The following is a 17,297-nucleotide window of genomic DNA, read 5'->3' as shown; positions in this document are numbered from 1 at the left end:
TAGTGCTATAAACGTGCTATTCTGCGGAATAGTAGAAAACAATAACACCAAATCATCGGTCAAAATCATATGTGTTTGCACTTTGCTGAGGACGGGGAATGACTTTCCAAACTCCCTTGAAGCAGAATAATAATTTCTTGATATTGTTTTGAAAATCTACCTTATACAAACGCTATTTATTTATTTATATTCACCCAGACATGTCTTAACACCTTTGTGTTATCTTCTGGGGGTCAAATTATGTTTCTGTCAAGTATAATATAGCGTTTGTAACAATTTATCTATTGTAGGCATAAAAATTTTAACCTGTTTATTGTGTATGGTTTGTTTCGGTTGCTCACCTGAAAATGGTTATGTATGTTATTGTACATTCCGTTCTGTTGCGTATCTCTTTTACTGCTTTGGCTACAGTGTTTTCACACTATCATTTAAGAAATCTCGCTCGTAACTTTACTTCACAATTATTTTCCACAAAACGTGATTTGAAAACACACTTCTTACTAATTGAGAGGTGCTACATTGTCGTCGCTGCTCACTTACTCATTGTTTGCCTCATGTTTAATGTGGCGCTAATTTTGAGTGTGTTGTGACCCACAGACGATGGCACATAGGTTTCGAAACATGTCTGGGTGAACAAAAAGAAATAAGTGGTGTTTGCATAAGGCAGATTTTCAAAACAACCCAATTTTAAACCGAAAACATGAAAAAAATCAAGAGGCTCTTCAAACCTTAGTGATAAAACATGATAGCTTTCGCTTGCGGCTGTTAAAAATTTTTTTGTTTATCGCAATTGCAATTTCGAGTACTGCCCATCTCCAGTCAGAAATTTCAAATGCAAATAAGTACACAGGCAAAAATCAAAAATACAGCAGCTAGTGAATAAGAACGGTTTGTAAGTCATAGAGTACACGAATAATTGTTGTTGTTGTTGTTGTTGTTGTTGTTGTTGTTGTCTTCAGTCCTGAGACTGGTTTCATGCAGCTCTCCATGCTACTCTATCCTGTGCAAGCTTTTGCATTCCCAGTACTTACTACAACCTACATCCTTCTGAATCTGCATAGTGTATTCATCTCTTGGTCTCCCTCTACGATTTTTACCATCCACGCTGCCCTCCAATGCTAAATTTGTGATCCCTTGATGCCTCAGAACAAGTCCTACCAACCGGTCCCTTCTTCTTGTCAAGTTGTGCCACAATCTCCTCCCCAATTCTATGTAATACCTCCTCATTAGTTATGTAATCTACCCATCTAATCTTCAGCATTCTTCTGTAGCACCACATTTCGAAAGCTTCTATTCTCTTTTTGTCCAAACTATTTATCGTCCATGTTTCACTTCCATACACGGCTACACTCCATACAAATACTTTCAGAAACGACTTCCTGACATTTAAATCTATACTCGATGTTAACAAATTTCTCTCCTTCAGAAAGGCTTTCCTTGCCATTGCCAGTCTACATTTTATATCCTCTCTACTTCGACCATCATCAGTTATTTTTCTCCCCAAATAGCAAAACTCCTTTACTACTTTAAGTGTCTCATTTCCTAATCTAATTCCCTCAGCATCACCCGACTTAATTCGACTACATTCCATTATCCTCGTTTTGCTTTTGTTGATGTTCATCTTATATCCTCCTTTCAAGACACTGTCCATTCCGTTCAACTGCTCTTCCAAGTCTTTTGCTGCCTCTGACAGAATTACAATGTCATCGGCGAACCTCAAAGTTTTTATTTCTTTTCCATGGACTTTAATACCTACTCCAAATTTTTCTTTTGTTTCCTTCACTGCTTGCTCAATATACCCTTTCATGCCCCTCGACTCTTATAACTGCCATCTGGTTTCTGTACAAATTGTAAATAGCCGTTCGCTCCCTGTATTTGACCCCTGCCACCTTCAGAATTTGAGAGAAGTATTCCAGTCAACATTGTCAAAAGCTTTCTCTAAGTCTACAAATGCTAGAAACGTAGGTTTACCTTTCCTTTATCTTTCTTTTAAGATAAGTCGTAAGGTCAGTATTGCCTCACGTGTTCCAACATTTCTGCGGAATCCAAACTGATCATCGCCGAGGTCGGCTTCTACCATTTTTTCCATTCGTCTGTAAAGAATTCGCGTTAGTATTCTGCATCCATGACTTATTAAACTGATTGTTCGGTAATTTTCACATCTGTCAGCACCTGCTTTCTTTGGGATCGGAATTATTATATTCTTCTTAAAGTCTGAGGGTATTTCGCCCGTCTCATACACTTTGCTCACCAGATGGTAGAGTTTTGTCAGGACTGGCTCTCCCAAGGCCGCCAGTAGTTCCAATGGAATGTTGTCTACTCCCGGGGCCTTGTTTCGACTCAGGTCTTTCAGTGCTCTGTCAAACTCTTCATGCAGTATCGTATCTCCTACTTCATCTTCATCTACATCCTCTTCCATTTCCATAATATTGTGCTCAAGTACATCGCCCTTGTATAGACCCTCTATATACTTCTTCCACCTTTCTGCTTTCCCTTCTTTGCTTAGAACTGGGTTTCCATCTGAGCTCTTGATATTCACACAAGTGGCTCTCTTTTCTCCAAAGGTCTCTTTAATTTTCCTGTAGGCAGTATCTATCTTACCCCTAGTGAGATAAGCCTCTACATCCTTACATTTGTTCTCTAGCTATCCCTGCTTAGCCATTTTGCATTTCCTGTCGATCTCATTTTTGAGACGTTTGTATTCCCTTTTGCCTGCTTCGTTTACTGCGTTTTTATATTTTCTCCTTTCATCAATTACATTCAAGATTTCTTCTGTTACCCAAGGATTTCTACTAGCCCCCGTCTTTTTACCTACTTGATCCTCTGCTGCCTTCACTACTTCATCCCTCAGAGCTACCCATTCTTCTTCTACTGTATTTCTTTCCCCCATTCCTGTCAATTGTTCCCTTATGCTCTCCCTGAAACTCTGTGCAACCTCTGGTTTAGTCAGTTTATCCAGGTCCCATCTCCTTAAATTCCCACCTTTTTGCAGTTTCTTCAGTTTTAATCTACAGTTCATAACCAATACATTGTGGTCAGAGTCCACATCTGCCCCTGGAAATGTCTTACAATTTAAAACCTGGTTCCTAAATCTCTGTCTTACCATTAAATAATATATCTGATACCTTCTAGTATCAACGAGATGCAGACCATCGTAGAGAATTGGCGGAAAGCACACGCGTTGCCATCTCTGACTAGGATATTGGAAAGTTGGTACAACGCTACGTCTAATTTTTAAGTAAGACTAGCGACTTTGTAGATAAATAGCTGGAAGTTGTAAGTTATATCTAAGTGCTGCAAATAAAACATTTTTGATTTTTCACTGTGGTTTCCATTTCGTGACCGAACGGGCATTGGAGAAAACAACAAAACAAGAAAAAAATGACTAATTAGCAACAAGTGTACCCAGACCCGCTTGTCGTGCAATATTTAAACTATTTCGCCGTTCGCCGCTATGCTGCTTGCAACTTAAAATATCGGATGGCTCTGGACTCTAAAAGCTTCCAGCAGCGGTGTACCTTCCGTTCACGGTGTTCTTTTTCGTGTTGAAAGTCAACTAAAAGGTACTAAAAATGCGAACAAGAACGTATTTGCACGTAGGGCTGTCTTTAGTTACTTGCTTAACATCAAAATAATATGCCCAAATACCATAAAAGTTATACTCCCTCAGTTGAGTACCTATTATAAATATCTTTCAGTTAGATACCTGTTACAATATGGTAGTAATAATATGATTGGAGATCAGTAAACACAGCTTTTCAATAGTTTCGACATCTGTTTTTAAAGGACACTTGCTTCGTTTCCTCTAGCTCTGCGGTCAAGATGATACACATATGGCGCTTCCTCTAACCTCCCCCTTGCACGAAACTAATATGACCAGGGTTCGCCATCGCAAATTTATGCATTTGCCTTGCCCTTCTCTATCTTCCCAGAAGTTTTGAACCATCATCGTGGAAACACCCAAAGCATCGACACAAGTTGGCAATATAGTAACAGTGGTTTCATTCGGCGAAGCTGTTTTCATTGCTTTAGTTACTGCCTGGTTCGTTATTTTTATTTGCATCACGCCACATCAGCGACGTGTTCCGGATGAGTTGTTGGCACACTGCAATTCAGCATACTACATTGTTCTGCATTTTCATTTTTTTTTTTTTTGTATCATATTCTACACTGTAACTATTATGCGTAGTTGAAGTCAGTAAGTGATAAATTACGGTGTATATTTCTTTTTTGATTACGTTATTGCCGAGTACTGTCCTCCACCCGACACGTCTTACTTACGCTACCCCAGTGTTTCGATGGCTACAAACCAAGCGAGATTGCGCAATTGTTAGCACACTGGACTCGCACTCGGGAGGACTACTTTTTTTATTTTTTATTTTTTTATTTCTATTTTTAAGGGGCCAAACTGCTGAGGTCCTCGTTCCCTAGACTTACAGACTACTTAAAGTAACTTAACGTTAAGTACAACACTCACACCCATGCCCAAGGAAGGATTCGAACCTCCGGCGGGAGAAAAAAAAAAGTTCAAATGTGTGTGAAATCTTATGGGACTTAACTGCTAAGGTCATCAGTCCCTAAGCTTCCACACTACTTAATCTAAATTATCTTAAGGACAAACACACACACCCATGCCCAAGGGTGGACTCGAAACTCCGCCGGGATCAGCTGCACAGTCCAAGACAGCAGCGCGTAAGTCCGCTCGGCTAACCCCGCGCGGCTCCGGCTGGAGAGGTCGCACGATTAGTGAGATGTCGCCTCTAACCACGCGGCCACTCCGCGCGGCGACGACGGTTCAAAACCGCATCCGACCGTCCTGATTTAAGTATTCCGTGATTTCCCTAAATCGCTTCAGGCAAATGCCGGGATGGTTCGTTTGAAAGGGCACAGCCGATTTCCTTCCCCAACCTTCCTATCCGAGCTTGTGCTCCGTCTCTAATGACCTCGTTGTCGACGGGACGTTAAACACTAATTTCCTCCTCGATGGCTGCATAACGTTTACAGCTGCAGCTGTGATTTGCGTATGTCTGTAGACTGCTATATTTCTAACTGCGCTGCACAGTGACGTCGGGATCGGAGTATTTATAATGTCGCCATTACAAAGTAAAGGTTAGGCAAACGAACAGAAGAAAAAGGATTAAGACATTATGCCCCGTCGACGACAAGTTCATCAGAGACAGAGCACAATCTAGGACAAGACATGGGACGGGAAAGAAATCGAAAGCGGCCTTATCAAAAGAACAGTCTCGCTATTCGCTTTAAATGATTTAGATAAACAGCGGAGGATGAGGATGGTCGCACGGAATTTGAAGCCTATTCTTCCCGAATGCGATTACAGTGTGATAACTACAGCACTGTTACCAGAAAATGATTTCAAGATAAGTCCGTTAAGTTTCAGAAAACATCGCTTTGGAACATCAGTGCACAGAAAGTTTCTTGGATGGGAAACAAGCTTCTTTGGTAGCTATTTCGTCATCCCCTGCATTCCAATCCTGTCTGAACGAGTAATTCCATCCTAATCGTTCCTTTATTTTTTTCTCGTGGAATTATAGATTAGAAAAAAATGAACTCATGCAAGAAACTCGTTTATAATAGTAACTTCTGAAAGCAGTTTTCACGGATTATCCGACATTGTGTGCCTTTAAATAAGTGCTTGTTCTCCTTTATCCACAAAGGTCCCAATCAGCCACGAACTTCGCGACCTCATTATTACGAAGGACCAGCGTCAGAGAGAGAAGCACACAGCCAAGAGAAGATTTGAATAATGCGAGACTTCCGCCATATGTAATGCGCAACACGACAGTCCACCGAAACTACATAAGAATATATCTCCTTTCCAAGAAAGAAGGCAGAGAAATTGCGCGTTTGATAATCTGTCAACTTTCTAAACATTTAAGCCACAGAACGAAAGCGATGCTGTAATGTTTCCAGTCAAGGCGATGGGTGTGACGTTTCTGTAACATTAGTGCATTGCAGAGGCAAGTTGTGATCTACTTCTAGCGACTATGCTTTTCTTAATGACATCGAAAGAATACAACAAATGTTTCAGATCGTTTCCTGGTCAACTTGTTCGTGCAACAAACACCAGTCCTAAGGACAACTAATGACTTAATACATTTAGGCTTTTAGTGATTAGCGCTGTTGGCTGCCAGTGCCGAGATCCTCGTACACCTCCGCTTACTCTGTGAACATACGGTTTCACACATTCGCTAGGCTCCGACTTCGAATCTTAGGCATGAAATTCCTATCTTGGTTCCTCGCGTTCCCTTTAAATCGATACAAGCGCAAGTCGAATTGTCCACGTAACATAGCAATAGTTGGTTTCTCGTTCTGCTCTCGTCATGAGCCGAGAGGTCTACTTCGCAGCACGTAGACACAACTATGTAAACAAGAAGTAAAAAAAATCAAAACCAGGCAAAATTGCCTTCTTTATGTGAACGGCGACAGCGACACGACTACCAACTGAGCACATTTTTAATACAGATACTGCGTTCAAATTAATACAGCTGCTAATTACTCAAAGCGCTCACACATTGATACCATACTTAGGAGGGCTGTCCTTCGAATACTGTGAGTTCTTACTTAGCTTTCCTGTGATTTTCCTACACCAACAAGAGAAAAAGAGTGTATGTGACAATTTAGTTCTACAGCTACTTGAAGAATATAAAAAGGATAACGCTCTGTATAAATCAAAGAAAATGAAAATAACTTCGGAATATTCACTCATAGGGAATGAATACCGGATGGTTATAATTACAAAGCAGCTACTCGCGGAGGCCCTGTGTGGGCTGTAGTTCTCGTATGGCAGCGAAGCTTTATAGGTATGAAATGACAATTAAATCGAAACCCTGAGCTGCCGACAGGTGTTCTTGGTATACATCAATGGGGACAGCTGAAAATGTGTGCCCCGACCGAGACTCGAACCCGGGATCTCCTGTTTACATGACAGATGCTCTATCCATCTGAGGCACCGAGAGCACAGAGGATGGTGCGACTGCAGGGACTTATCCCTTGCACGTTTCCCGTGAGACCCACATTCCCTACTGTCCATAACCTACATTCGTAGTGTTCCTAATAGGTATTTACCCATTCACTCATTACTCGTGCCACACTATGCTGACGAGTCCCGTAAGAGTTCGGGCAAAGTGTCCGCATTCGCACAGAAGAAAAATGGTTCAAATGACTCTGAACACTGTGGGACTTAACATCTGAGGTCATCAGTCCCCTAGAACTTAGAACTACTTAAACCTAACTAACCTAACGACATCACACACATCCATGACCGAGGCAGGATTCGAACCTGCGACCGTAGTGGTAGCGCGGTTCCAGACTGAAGCGCCTAGAACCTCTCGGCCACACCGGCCGGCGCACAGAAGGAGGTCAATGGCCGGTTAGCCATGACGGTCGTATCTGTTCCCGAAAGAACAGATACCATTGATTACCGTGCAGTTTCTCTAGAATGAAATGATAATTAAATAAGCTGCACGGTCATCAATGGTATCTGTTCTTTCGGGAACGTATACCATCTTCATACAGTTAAAGGCTACCTAGCCGTTGACCTCCTTCTGTGCGAATGCGCACACTTTGCCCGAACTCTTACGGGACTCGTCAGCTTAGTTTGGCGCGAGTGATGAGTGAATGGGCAAATATCTATTAGGAACACTATGAATGTAGGTTGAGGACAGTTGGGAATGTGGGTCTCACGGGAAGCGTGCAAGGGATAAGTCCCTGCAGTCGCACTATCCTCTGTGCCCTCGGTGGCTCATATGGACGCCGGCACGGTAGCTCAGCGTGTTCAGTCAGAGGTTCAGCTGCTCTCTGTAGTAGTAATAATAATAATAATAATAATAATAATAATAATAAAACTGAGTTAATGGACGAACGATGAACTTTAACAAGCATCATGTGACGTCCGCTCTGAACAAATACAACGAGCACTAACAGACAAAATGAAATAAAAAAAAGATGGATAGAGCGTCTGCCATGTAAGCAGGAGATCCCGGGTTCGAGTCCCGATCGGGGCACACATTTTCAGCTGTCCCCATTGATGTTCTTTCGGAACAGATACCATCTTCATATTCTTTATAGATATGTTAATGTGCTGAAGCGGAACCGATTTAAAATCGAAATAAATTTGTTCTAATTTTGGTCACCAGGTGCAAATCTGGCCCTGTACACTGTATGACTGTAAGCCATTCACGCTGTCGTCTGCCAAACCATAACGTGAGTGAACAGTATGGCTATAGAGAAGAGAGACGTTCACTGTTAGTATGTGAACAGAAGCAATTACAGTGGTGCATTGATAGAGTATCGCCGCCTGATACTCTGAGGAGAGGCCCGATGTCATTAAATGGTTTAAAGAAGATGATGAAATTCGAAAAAACGAGTGAGCTTGGTGTGACACCTGTAAGAGGAAGGCATCCTATCCTGGTGGAAGTTATTGACGAAGTTGCTGTTGCTGTAACTGACCATCCAGCACGTGCCCCAGGTATTGCTATAGGCCGATCCAACGATGGCGGTTCGCGCATGTCGAGGTACGGAGCGGAATGCCATTGTTGACGATTCCAAGTGACAGTTGCGGTACGTCCATGCGCGTCCTTTCCTCTCGAAGAAAGCGTATATCCCGAAAATTAGGTCTCTCACTTGCTTACACAGAATTTATCACTTACCACCACCATCAGCGATGACAACTCGCAATAAATGAAACAAACTCACTAAACAACTCACTACGATCACATCTAATGCTCGCACTAGCAACGATATTCAGAGCAGAGCGCTCAGAACCCTGCTGAACGCTCATTAGCTATCGGATTATGCGTGGCATAGGTGCTCGGAACAAGCCTAAACGCGACCGCCATCGTTCGTGACTCCAACTATAGTGCTGGTGCAGTGTCACGAGAATTGTCCATCCAATAGTCAACAGTACGGAAAGTTTTGCACTCTATATTACATTGGTACCCGTACAAAATCCAGACGGCGCAACGACTGACACCTCATGATCTGTAGCAATGTTCTGAATTCTCTCTTCGTTTCTGGCAGGAATCGATGTTGATGACAAGTGGCTGGGCAATATTCTATGCAGTCACGGGGCACATTTTGCACTACAGGGTGCTGTGAATACACAGAACTGCTGAATTAGGAGCGGTGTTAAACCGCGTCTTACGCTCGAAACGCAACTGCACTTGCTGCATGTGACAGTGTGGTGTGGATTCACAAGCACCTTTACTTTCGGTTCGTTCTTTTTCGAAGAGAGTACCCTAAAGGGCCTGTCAGGTGTATCGTGACGTCTGTACGTTATTAAGACCTCCTTGTACAGCATGTGTTTCTTCCGTTGTAAGGGTGCAACTGTGTGGAAATCACTGTTTTCATGCGAGATGGTTGATAATTAAATCACTTGCTTGATCCTTCTTGCCCACCGCCCGTTCTACGTCCACTACATATGGAAACATTTCTATAAATCTTTCTTACGTTCGCAGCGCCAGATTTGCACTTGGTGGCCAAAATTCGAACTACATTTGTTCAGCATAAACCGGCTCTGCGTTAACGGTTGCCAAGTTGCCATACTATAATTATAGCCCACATTGGACCTCCCTAAGTAGCTGCGCTTAAATGATTAACCATCCAATCCAACAAAGTATTTTCATGTTGATGTTATTTGTGCAACCATCGCATACTGAAATAATTATATACACGTTCTTAAGTATGCTGCCACAGCTATTGACACTTTAAGGTATACTTAAATCACCATCTCATGTGCTAATAAGAAAATGCTTCAATTTTCAGTTCCAGTTACGTTCATCAAACTCCACCATGTGACAAGCGCTGTGATCCTTAAGAAGTACTTTGACACATGTAACACGTCTTTCTGTTACTCGATGCAGAAACTGTTTTAATATGTTCCAAAGAATTCCACAACGACTCGGGCGCTTGTGCTATACTGAAGGTCGATGAGGACAACCGATAGTGAAAATAAAATATTTTCTTACTAGCAGGTGATGAGGTGATTTATGTATACCTTAAAGTTTATGTAGTGGATAGAATGATATACTATTGACTTTCAGGAAGGTCAAAACGTTCCTGAAAAACTGAAAGAAAACTTGCTTAAAACAGAAAATATTTCTAGGAATGTTTTTTTAAACGGCTTATGAAGATGTGTATGTCCACGCTGACGCCGTTTGCGACGCATTACATTGCTTGCCTCTCTTTGTAAATGGAAGATACTGTTCAGTAGAGATTACCTTTTCTTCTGGCGCCAGTTTCTCTACAATGTAGATGCTGTCCTCCGTTTCTTCCTGTCACCTGTTAAACATTTTTATCTCCGCACCCCTATTGGACCTGGCATCGGATTATATACTCCATATTTTCAAATCTTTGCCTACCCCTAAACTTTCTCTTCCGGAGTTCTTTCCAGTGCCGAGTATGTTGTGGAACGTCTTCGCACATGCCCCAGAAATTTGGCAATTCTTCTGGTAACGGTTTTCCTTAGATTTCTTTCCTCATCTATTCTTTGTGCTACATCTTCGTATATTTCTTGCTTTCACGGTTGATTTAACCTTTCAACAGTACAACTTGTCAAAAGCTCCTGGTTTCTTCTCTGGTTCTCGCATGCTTCCAACTTGCACGTCCGTATACTATTATACACCAGATGTACGGTTTTAGACGTATCTTCTTCAAATTCAGCTAGAATATTTGCTACAAATTAAACTCTTTTATTGAAGAAATGTCTTTTTCTGTCCCCTAAACGATTCTGATTTTTCCTTTGGTTCCACCATCTTGCGAAATTTCTTTACTTCTACCTTTTTAGTCTGCTGTCTCTTTTCGTTTATATTCAGTCCCAATTCAGTGATAAGCAGGTACTGGAATCCGTCCACTAGTTGTTCTACATCTCCCTTACTTTCAGCTACGCTTCAGCTTCTTTTTGTATGGCTGAAAAAGGAGTCGATAGTATCCGCACAAAAATGAGTTTATCTGCTAGTATGAATCTTGCGATGAGTTTTACAAACAGCTACGTATTTTACACTGTTCAAATATAACGTTCCCTTAAGCCGAAATAAATACTAACTGTCGAACTTTCCCTGGTCGTGGGGCTTCCTAGTTCTGAATCGCTAGGAGCCTGAAGATTTCTGACCATTACTGTGTAGTGTACAGCTACTGCCAACGTTACAGATTTAACAAAAGCAATACTACTGTGATGCATTGTACGCTAATAGGTCGTGTCACATGGTGGGCTTGTTTGTTTCAAAATGTGGGATGTAGCAACTGTAGGCCCGTTGCGGGAGCTACATACTACTCCTCGGTGAAGGTTTGTTAGAATACAGAGTTAAGTGAGAAATCTAATTAAATGCGTTTCCGAATGCTGTTTTTTGAGAACTGATGCGGAATGTGCAGAGATAATCACCATTACTGAAAACGAATATGCCAATAAGGCACTATTACGAAATATTTAAGTGTTCGTTATTCCAGTGTGTTATTTTTAATTTTGAAGTGATCCCGATTACGAATAATATAGTGCACGGAGGCTGTGTGAGACGGAGGAGCTTGTTCCTTCCATGGCGATTTCAAATGGTGAACGGCGCTTGCTTTCACCACTCTCTTCACCCTACGCAAGAAAGCGATCAGGAAAAGTTTGATAAACTAATTCCATCAAAATTTTAAAAACAGTAATCCTCCCTGCCCTAGTATTAATTATGAAGCATGGAGCGGCCTCTAGTGAAGTAAGAGATGGATTTGACTTTCACTTCAACACAAATCGTACGCTGTTTGGAATGAATACGCGACTATGACGCTGATGAACTGCACTGTGCGCGCCAATGGTCTATTACTAGCGCGTAAGTTCGATCATTTGCAGCGTTTTGACGCCCGTGGTTCTGACGACCCACCTGTGAGAGAGCTCACGAGCGTCGATCCAGGAATGGTCGTTGGCAGCAACCCCCTGCGAGAAGCAGTCTAGGTCATTCTCGGAACGGTCATTCCGTGTGAGGTGCGACGGCGGCACGTTCAGGCTGATATCCAGCGGCGGGAGCGTCACGGACTTCCTAGTGGCCATCGGCATCTTGGCTGGCGGTCGGTACCAAACTGAGACCTCGGCCGCTGACCGCTCAGCTCTGCGGGAGAGCACGCTATCGAGGTCCTGGCCGGCTTCCAGATGATACGGCACAAAGTGGCCGATAACCCCAGTGAGAAAAAACACGAAAAAATAAAAACGCTCGCTGCTTACACATAAAACATACTCGCTCGCGTCTGTCCACATGACAGCAGGATGGGCAGCACACACAGGACAGAGAATAAAGGACACACGTCTCCATCTACAGTAAAGAGAAACGAGAGACGGAGAGCGCTTCGCGGCTACGTGAGCGTCTCCAATTCGCGTTTTTTTTAAACATACAACTCATTTCAAGCTCTTACAAGCTTCCCTAACTGTACCTCACTCACACCCACTAGTCCATCGCTGAATGTCGCTCATACCCATCCACTCCCACTTGCCCATTCTCACTCATTCATTCAGCCGAACTCAGTGTCTCTCGTGGAAGAGTTAACATCTTTCAACAGTACAACTTGTCAAAAGCTCCTGGTTTCTTCTCTGATTCTCGCATGCTTCCAACTTCCACTTCCGTATAGTGTTGTGCACCAGATGTACGGTTTTAGAAGTATCTTCATCGAATTCAACTAGAACATTTGCTACAAACGAAACGTTTATTGAAGAAATGTATATTCTTCTGCCCCAAAACGCTTCTGATTTTTCCTTTTGTTCGACCATCTGGCGCAATTTCTCCAGTGTAATTTCCACAGTCTCCTTCGTTCTGTCCTACTACCACAGTCTCCTTCGTTCTGTCCTACTACCACAGTCTCCTTCGTTCTGTCCTACTACCACAGTCTCCTCTTACTCTAATTGTCACTGTCTCCCACTTGTTCCCTCTCTTACTGTTAATATCTCATTCCTTCCTTCCTACTGCTGCTATCTCTTCTCGGTTTTTCTATCTCTCTCTTCCTCATTGTCGTTGTCATCACTGGCTCTCACCCACTTCCACTTTCTATTTATTCTTTCTCCTCCCCCTAGCACTGTCTCCTTCACTCTTTTCCCAGCACTGTTCTGTCACTGTCAACTGTGTTCCACTGCCACAGTGTCCTCCTCTTTCTCTCACACTCCCATTATCTCCTTTGATTTTTCTATAACACAACCATAGCAGACTATCTTTCAGTATTTACTACTTTTCCGTCTCTGCCACTATCACTGTCTTTTTTTCTCTCTCAGCATAAAAAAGCGAGAGTTGAACGTTCGCATGCCAAAATTTTTGAGAAAAATTTTAAAGGTGCCCAGGAAGGTAGAATGAAACAGCTAGTACCGCTCTATTCAGACAGTCTTTTAAATCAATTCGCATTTTTTGTGTCGCCTTAGGAGCAGTTTTCCGCTGGTTCTCTTCGTTTCCCTGTTGCAGCTGGAAATATAACTCATATGAAAAGAAATGTATTGGTGAGTATTGGTGAGTTAAATCTTGAAAGTTTACTTGAGCGAAATTGAAATAACGCAAAACTAATTTTACACCTCAGGCCGGATTTTACGTGCAAAAAAGATTTGAATGTGCTTCAATATTACAACATGGGGTTCTCAGATGATGACTAAACAGCTCATTTCTTCGTGCTACATCACTTTATACATAAAGTTTTCGCCTCACGTGGGATTATATGAGTATATATTACGTGTACAAGTACACTATGTGATCAAAAGTATCCGCACACCTGGCTGAATACGACTTACAAGTTCATGGCGCGGCGCATCGGTAATGCTGGAATTCAATATGGTGACCGCCCACGCTTAGTTCTGATGACAGCTTCAATAAGGTGCTGGAATGTGTCGTGGTGAATGGCAACCCATTGTCCACGGAGTGCTGCACTGAGGAGAGGTATCGATGTCGGTCGGTGCGGCCTGGCACGAAGTCAGCGTTCCAAAACATCCCAAAGGTGTTCTATAGGATTATGGTCAGGACTCTGTGCAGGCAAGTCCATTACAGGGATGTTATTGTCGTGTAACCACTCCGCCACAGGCCGTGCCTTATGAACAGGTGCTCGATCGTGTTGAAAGATGCTATCGCCATCCCCGAATTGCTATTCAACAGTGGGAAGCGAGAAGGTGCTTAAATCATTATTGTCGGCCTGTGCTGTAATAGTGCTACGCAAAACAACAAGGGATGCAAGCCCCCTCCATGAAAAACACGACCACACCACAACACCACCGCCTTCGAATTTTACTGTTGGCACTACACACGCCGGCAGATGACGTTCACCAGGCATTCGCCATACCCACATCCTGCCACCGGATCGCCACATTGTGTACCGTGATTCGTCACTCCACACAACGTTTTTCGATTGTTCAATCGTCCAATGTTTACGCTCCCTCCTTACATCAAGCGCGGCGTCGTTTGGCATTTACCGGCGTAATGTGTGGATTTTCAGCAGCCGCTCGACCATGAAATCCAAGTTTTCTCAACTTCCACATAACTGTCATAGCACTTGCCGTGGACCCTGATGCAGTTTGGGATTCCTGTGTGATGGTCTGGATAGATGTCTGCCTATTACACATTACGACCCTCTTCAACTGTCGGCGGTCTCTGTCAGTCAACAGATGGGGTCGGCCAGTACGCTTTTGTGCTGTACGTCCCTTCACGTTTCCAATTCACTATCACATCGGAAACAGTGGACCAAGGGATGTTTAGGAGTGTGGAAATCTCGTGTACACAAGTATGACGCAAGTGACACCCAGTCTTCTGACCACTCGAAGTCCGTGAGTTCCGCGGAGCGCCCCATTCTGGTCTTTCACGATGTCTAATGACTACTGAGGTCGCTAAAATGGAGTACCTGGCAGTAGGTGGCAGCACATTGCACCTAATACGAAAAACGTACGTTTTTCGGGGTGTCCGGATACTTTTTATCACAGTGTAGATAACTTTGATCATCTGTATTTCGGAAACGGATAAGGACATGAAGAAAATTTTCAAGATTGTTTGATATCGGTTCTTAGGAATATCGTAAAAATTACAGCCATTTGGTGTGCACAGCTATCTCGGAATCCGCGGCTGGGTTTTGGTACCAATAAACAGATTTTTGGGGTGTTTCACGCTAACGGATAAAGATTTTTGAAAACGGGGACATTGCTCTTCTACACAACGGCCTAGTGAATATACCATTAAAATTTGACAATCTGCTGCGGTTATGTATTACTTAGATTTCGCTTCATACCGGATTTCACGTGTAGAAGTAGAACAATTTACAACCTTTGTATCTTGGAAACGGATAAAAATATCGAGAAAGTTTTCAAAGTTGTTTGTGTTCGGGATCTTGGAAATATATAGTAAAATTTCAGCCGTCTCCGAATCTTCGGCTGGGCTTTGGTCCGATGGATACGGCGAAAAGATAGTAAAAAAACCTTTTTTGTGGTTTTCCGAGAAACCGCCCATGAACTAATGGTGCCTCCATACTTCCCATCAGGCCTACCGTAGAGCACATCAAATGCCAAAAGATACAACCGATTTGCTCCATTTGTCTAAGGAGGAGGAAGTGTGTAATATTCATACTTTGACACTGTACTGTAAGACAGCGGCACCAAGATGCTCCTTCTGTTGGTCGCTAGCCCAAGGCCTATCCAAAACTCCTGACCCTATCTTTTTATACCAATACAACTCGACGTAAGATCAACGAAAATCCCGTTTTTATACGGGTGCGTTTTGGAACATATTAGGTACGCATGCTCTCGCGTACATACCGACACCTCTCTCCACACGTACTCAAGTGTGATTTCATTCACACCTAGACAGAAGAATGTACGCTTATTCCAGGGTCCATCGTCCGCTTTGCTAACATTTGATGCCGCAGTAGACAATATTAATTTGCAAAAACAGACCAACTCCAAGGAAGACGCACAAGTAATGCCTGAGTGGCCCTGTTCGGTTAGATAAAAACTGCAAGTAATGTGTTCACCATGAACTTGACCAGTTTATAAGTTTGTGATGATATTTTATCTCAATGGTCCATTGGTAGGGAAGGAAAATACGAAACGCAGTGAAGCCACGTTTCTGCACTTCTAAGGCGCCAAGAATCACTTTTCTTCCCCGACAGGTAATGGTCGCGTACTTGTCAGCAGTAAAAACGATTGCTTTTATTTTGTTCTGCGTAGCATTTTAATTTTTATTCTTTGCTAACCTCAGGGCATAACTTACACAGCTAGTCACCGTGTGTTTTATCCAAGTATACATGTAGTGTGCCTCTGGAGGTTCATAATATACTACACTCCTGGAAATTGAAATAAGAACACCGTGAATTCATTGTCCCAGGAAGGGGAAACTTTATTGACACATTCCTGGGGTCAGATACATCACATGATCACACTGACAGAACCACAGGCACATAGACACAGGCAACAGAGCATGCACAATGTCGGCACTAGTACAGTGTATATCCACCTTTCGCAGCAATGCAGGCTGCTATTCTCCCATGGAGACGATCGTAGAGATGCTGGATGTAGTCCTGTGGAACGGCTTGCCATGCCATTTCCACCTGGCGCCTCAGTTGGACCAGCGTTCGTGCTGGACGTGCAGACCGCGTGAGACGACGCTTCATCCACCCAAACATGCTCAATGGGGGACAGATCCGGAGATCTTGCTGGCCAGGGTAGTTGACTTACACCTTCTAGAGCACGTTGGGTGGCACGGGATACATGCGGACGTGCATTGTCCTGTTGGAACAGCAAGTTCCCTTGCCGGTCTAGGAATGGTAGAACGATGGGTTCGATGACGGTTTGGATGTACCGTGCACTATTCAGTGTCCCCTCGACGATCACCAGTGGTGTACGGCCAGTGTAGGAGATCGCTCCCCACACCATGATGCCGGGTGTTGGCCCTGTGTGCCTCGGTCGTATGCAGTCCTGATTGTGGCGCTCACCTGCACGGCGCCAAACACGCATACGACCATCATTGGCACCAAGGCAGAAGCGACTCTCATCGCTGAAGACGACACGTCTCCATTCGTCCCTCCATTCACGCCTGTCGCGACACCACTGGAGGCGGGCTGCACGATGTTGGGGCGTGAGCGGAAGACGGCATAACGGTGTGCGGGACCGTAGCCCAGCTTCATGGAGACGGTTGCGAATGGTCCTCGCCGATACCCCAGGAGCAACAGTGTCCCTAATTTGCTGGGAAGTGGCGGTGCGGTCCCCTACGGCACTGCGTAGGATCCTACGGTCTTGGCGTGCATCCGTGCGTCGCTGCGGTCCGCTCCCAGGTCGACGGGCACGTGCACCTTCCGCC

At 43.6% G+C, this 17,297-nt stretch overlaps 1 protein-coding gene across 2 annotated transcripts in view; it reads right to left on the bottom strand.

Annotated features, from left to right (window-relative positions):
- The window catches only part of LOC126088610 (cytosolic purine 5'-nucleotidase), a 486,141-nt gene that overhangs the window by 405,504 nt on the left and 63,340 nt on the right, over positions 1–17,297 (bottom strand). Inside the window, exon 1 of one of the 2 annotated variants that reach the window (XM_049906834.1) lies at positions 11,880–12,091. The exons of the other annotated variant lie outside the window; for it this stretch is intronic. Within the exon in view, the coding sequence (XP_049762791.1) occupies positions 11,880–12,052 (173 nt within the window). The 5' untranslated portion in view covers positions 12,053–12,091. Of the gene's footprint in view, positions 1–11,879; positions 12,092–17,297 lie in introns of those variants that run through there. 2 annotated transcript variants of the gene reach the window in all.

This window comes from Schistocerca cancellata, chromosome 1 (assembly GCF_023864275.1).
Source record: "Schistocerca cancellata isolate TAMUIC-IGC-003103 chromosome 1, iqSchCanc2.1, whole genome shotgun sequence".
Classification (NCBI taxonomy): domain Eukaryota; kingdom Metazoa; phylum Arthropoda; class Insecta; order Orthoptera; family Acrididae; genus Schistocerca; species Schistocerca cancellata.
The sequence above is the reverse complement of the archived record's forward strand: the minus strand, read 5'-3'. Positions and strand labels throughout refer to the sequence as shown.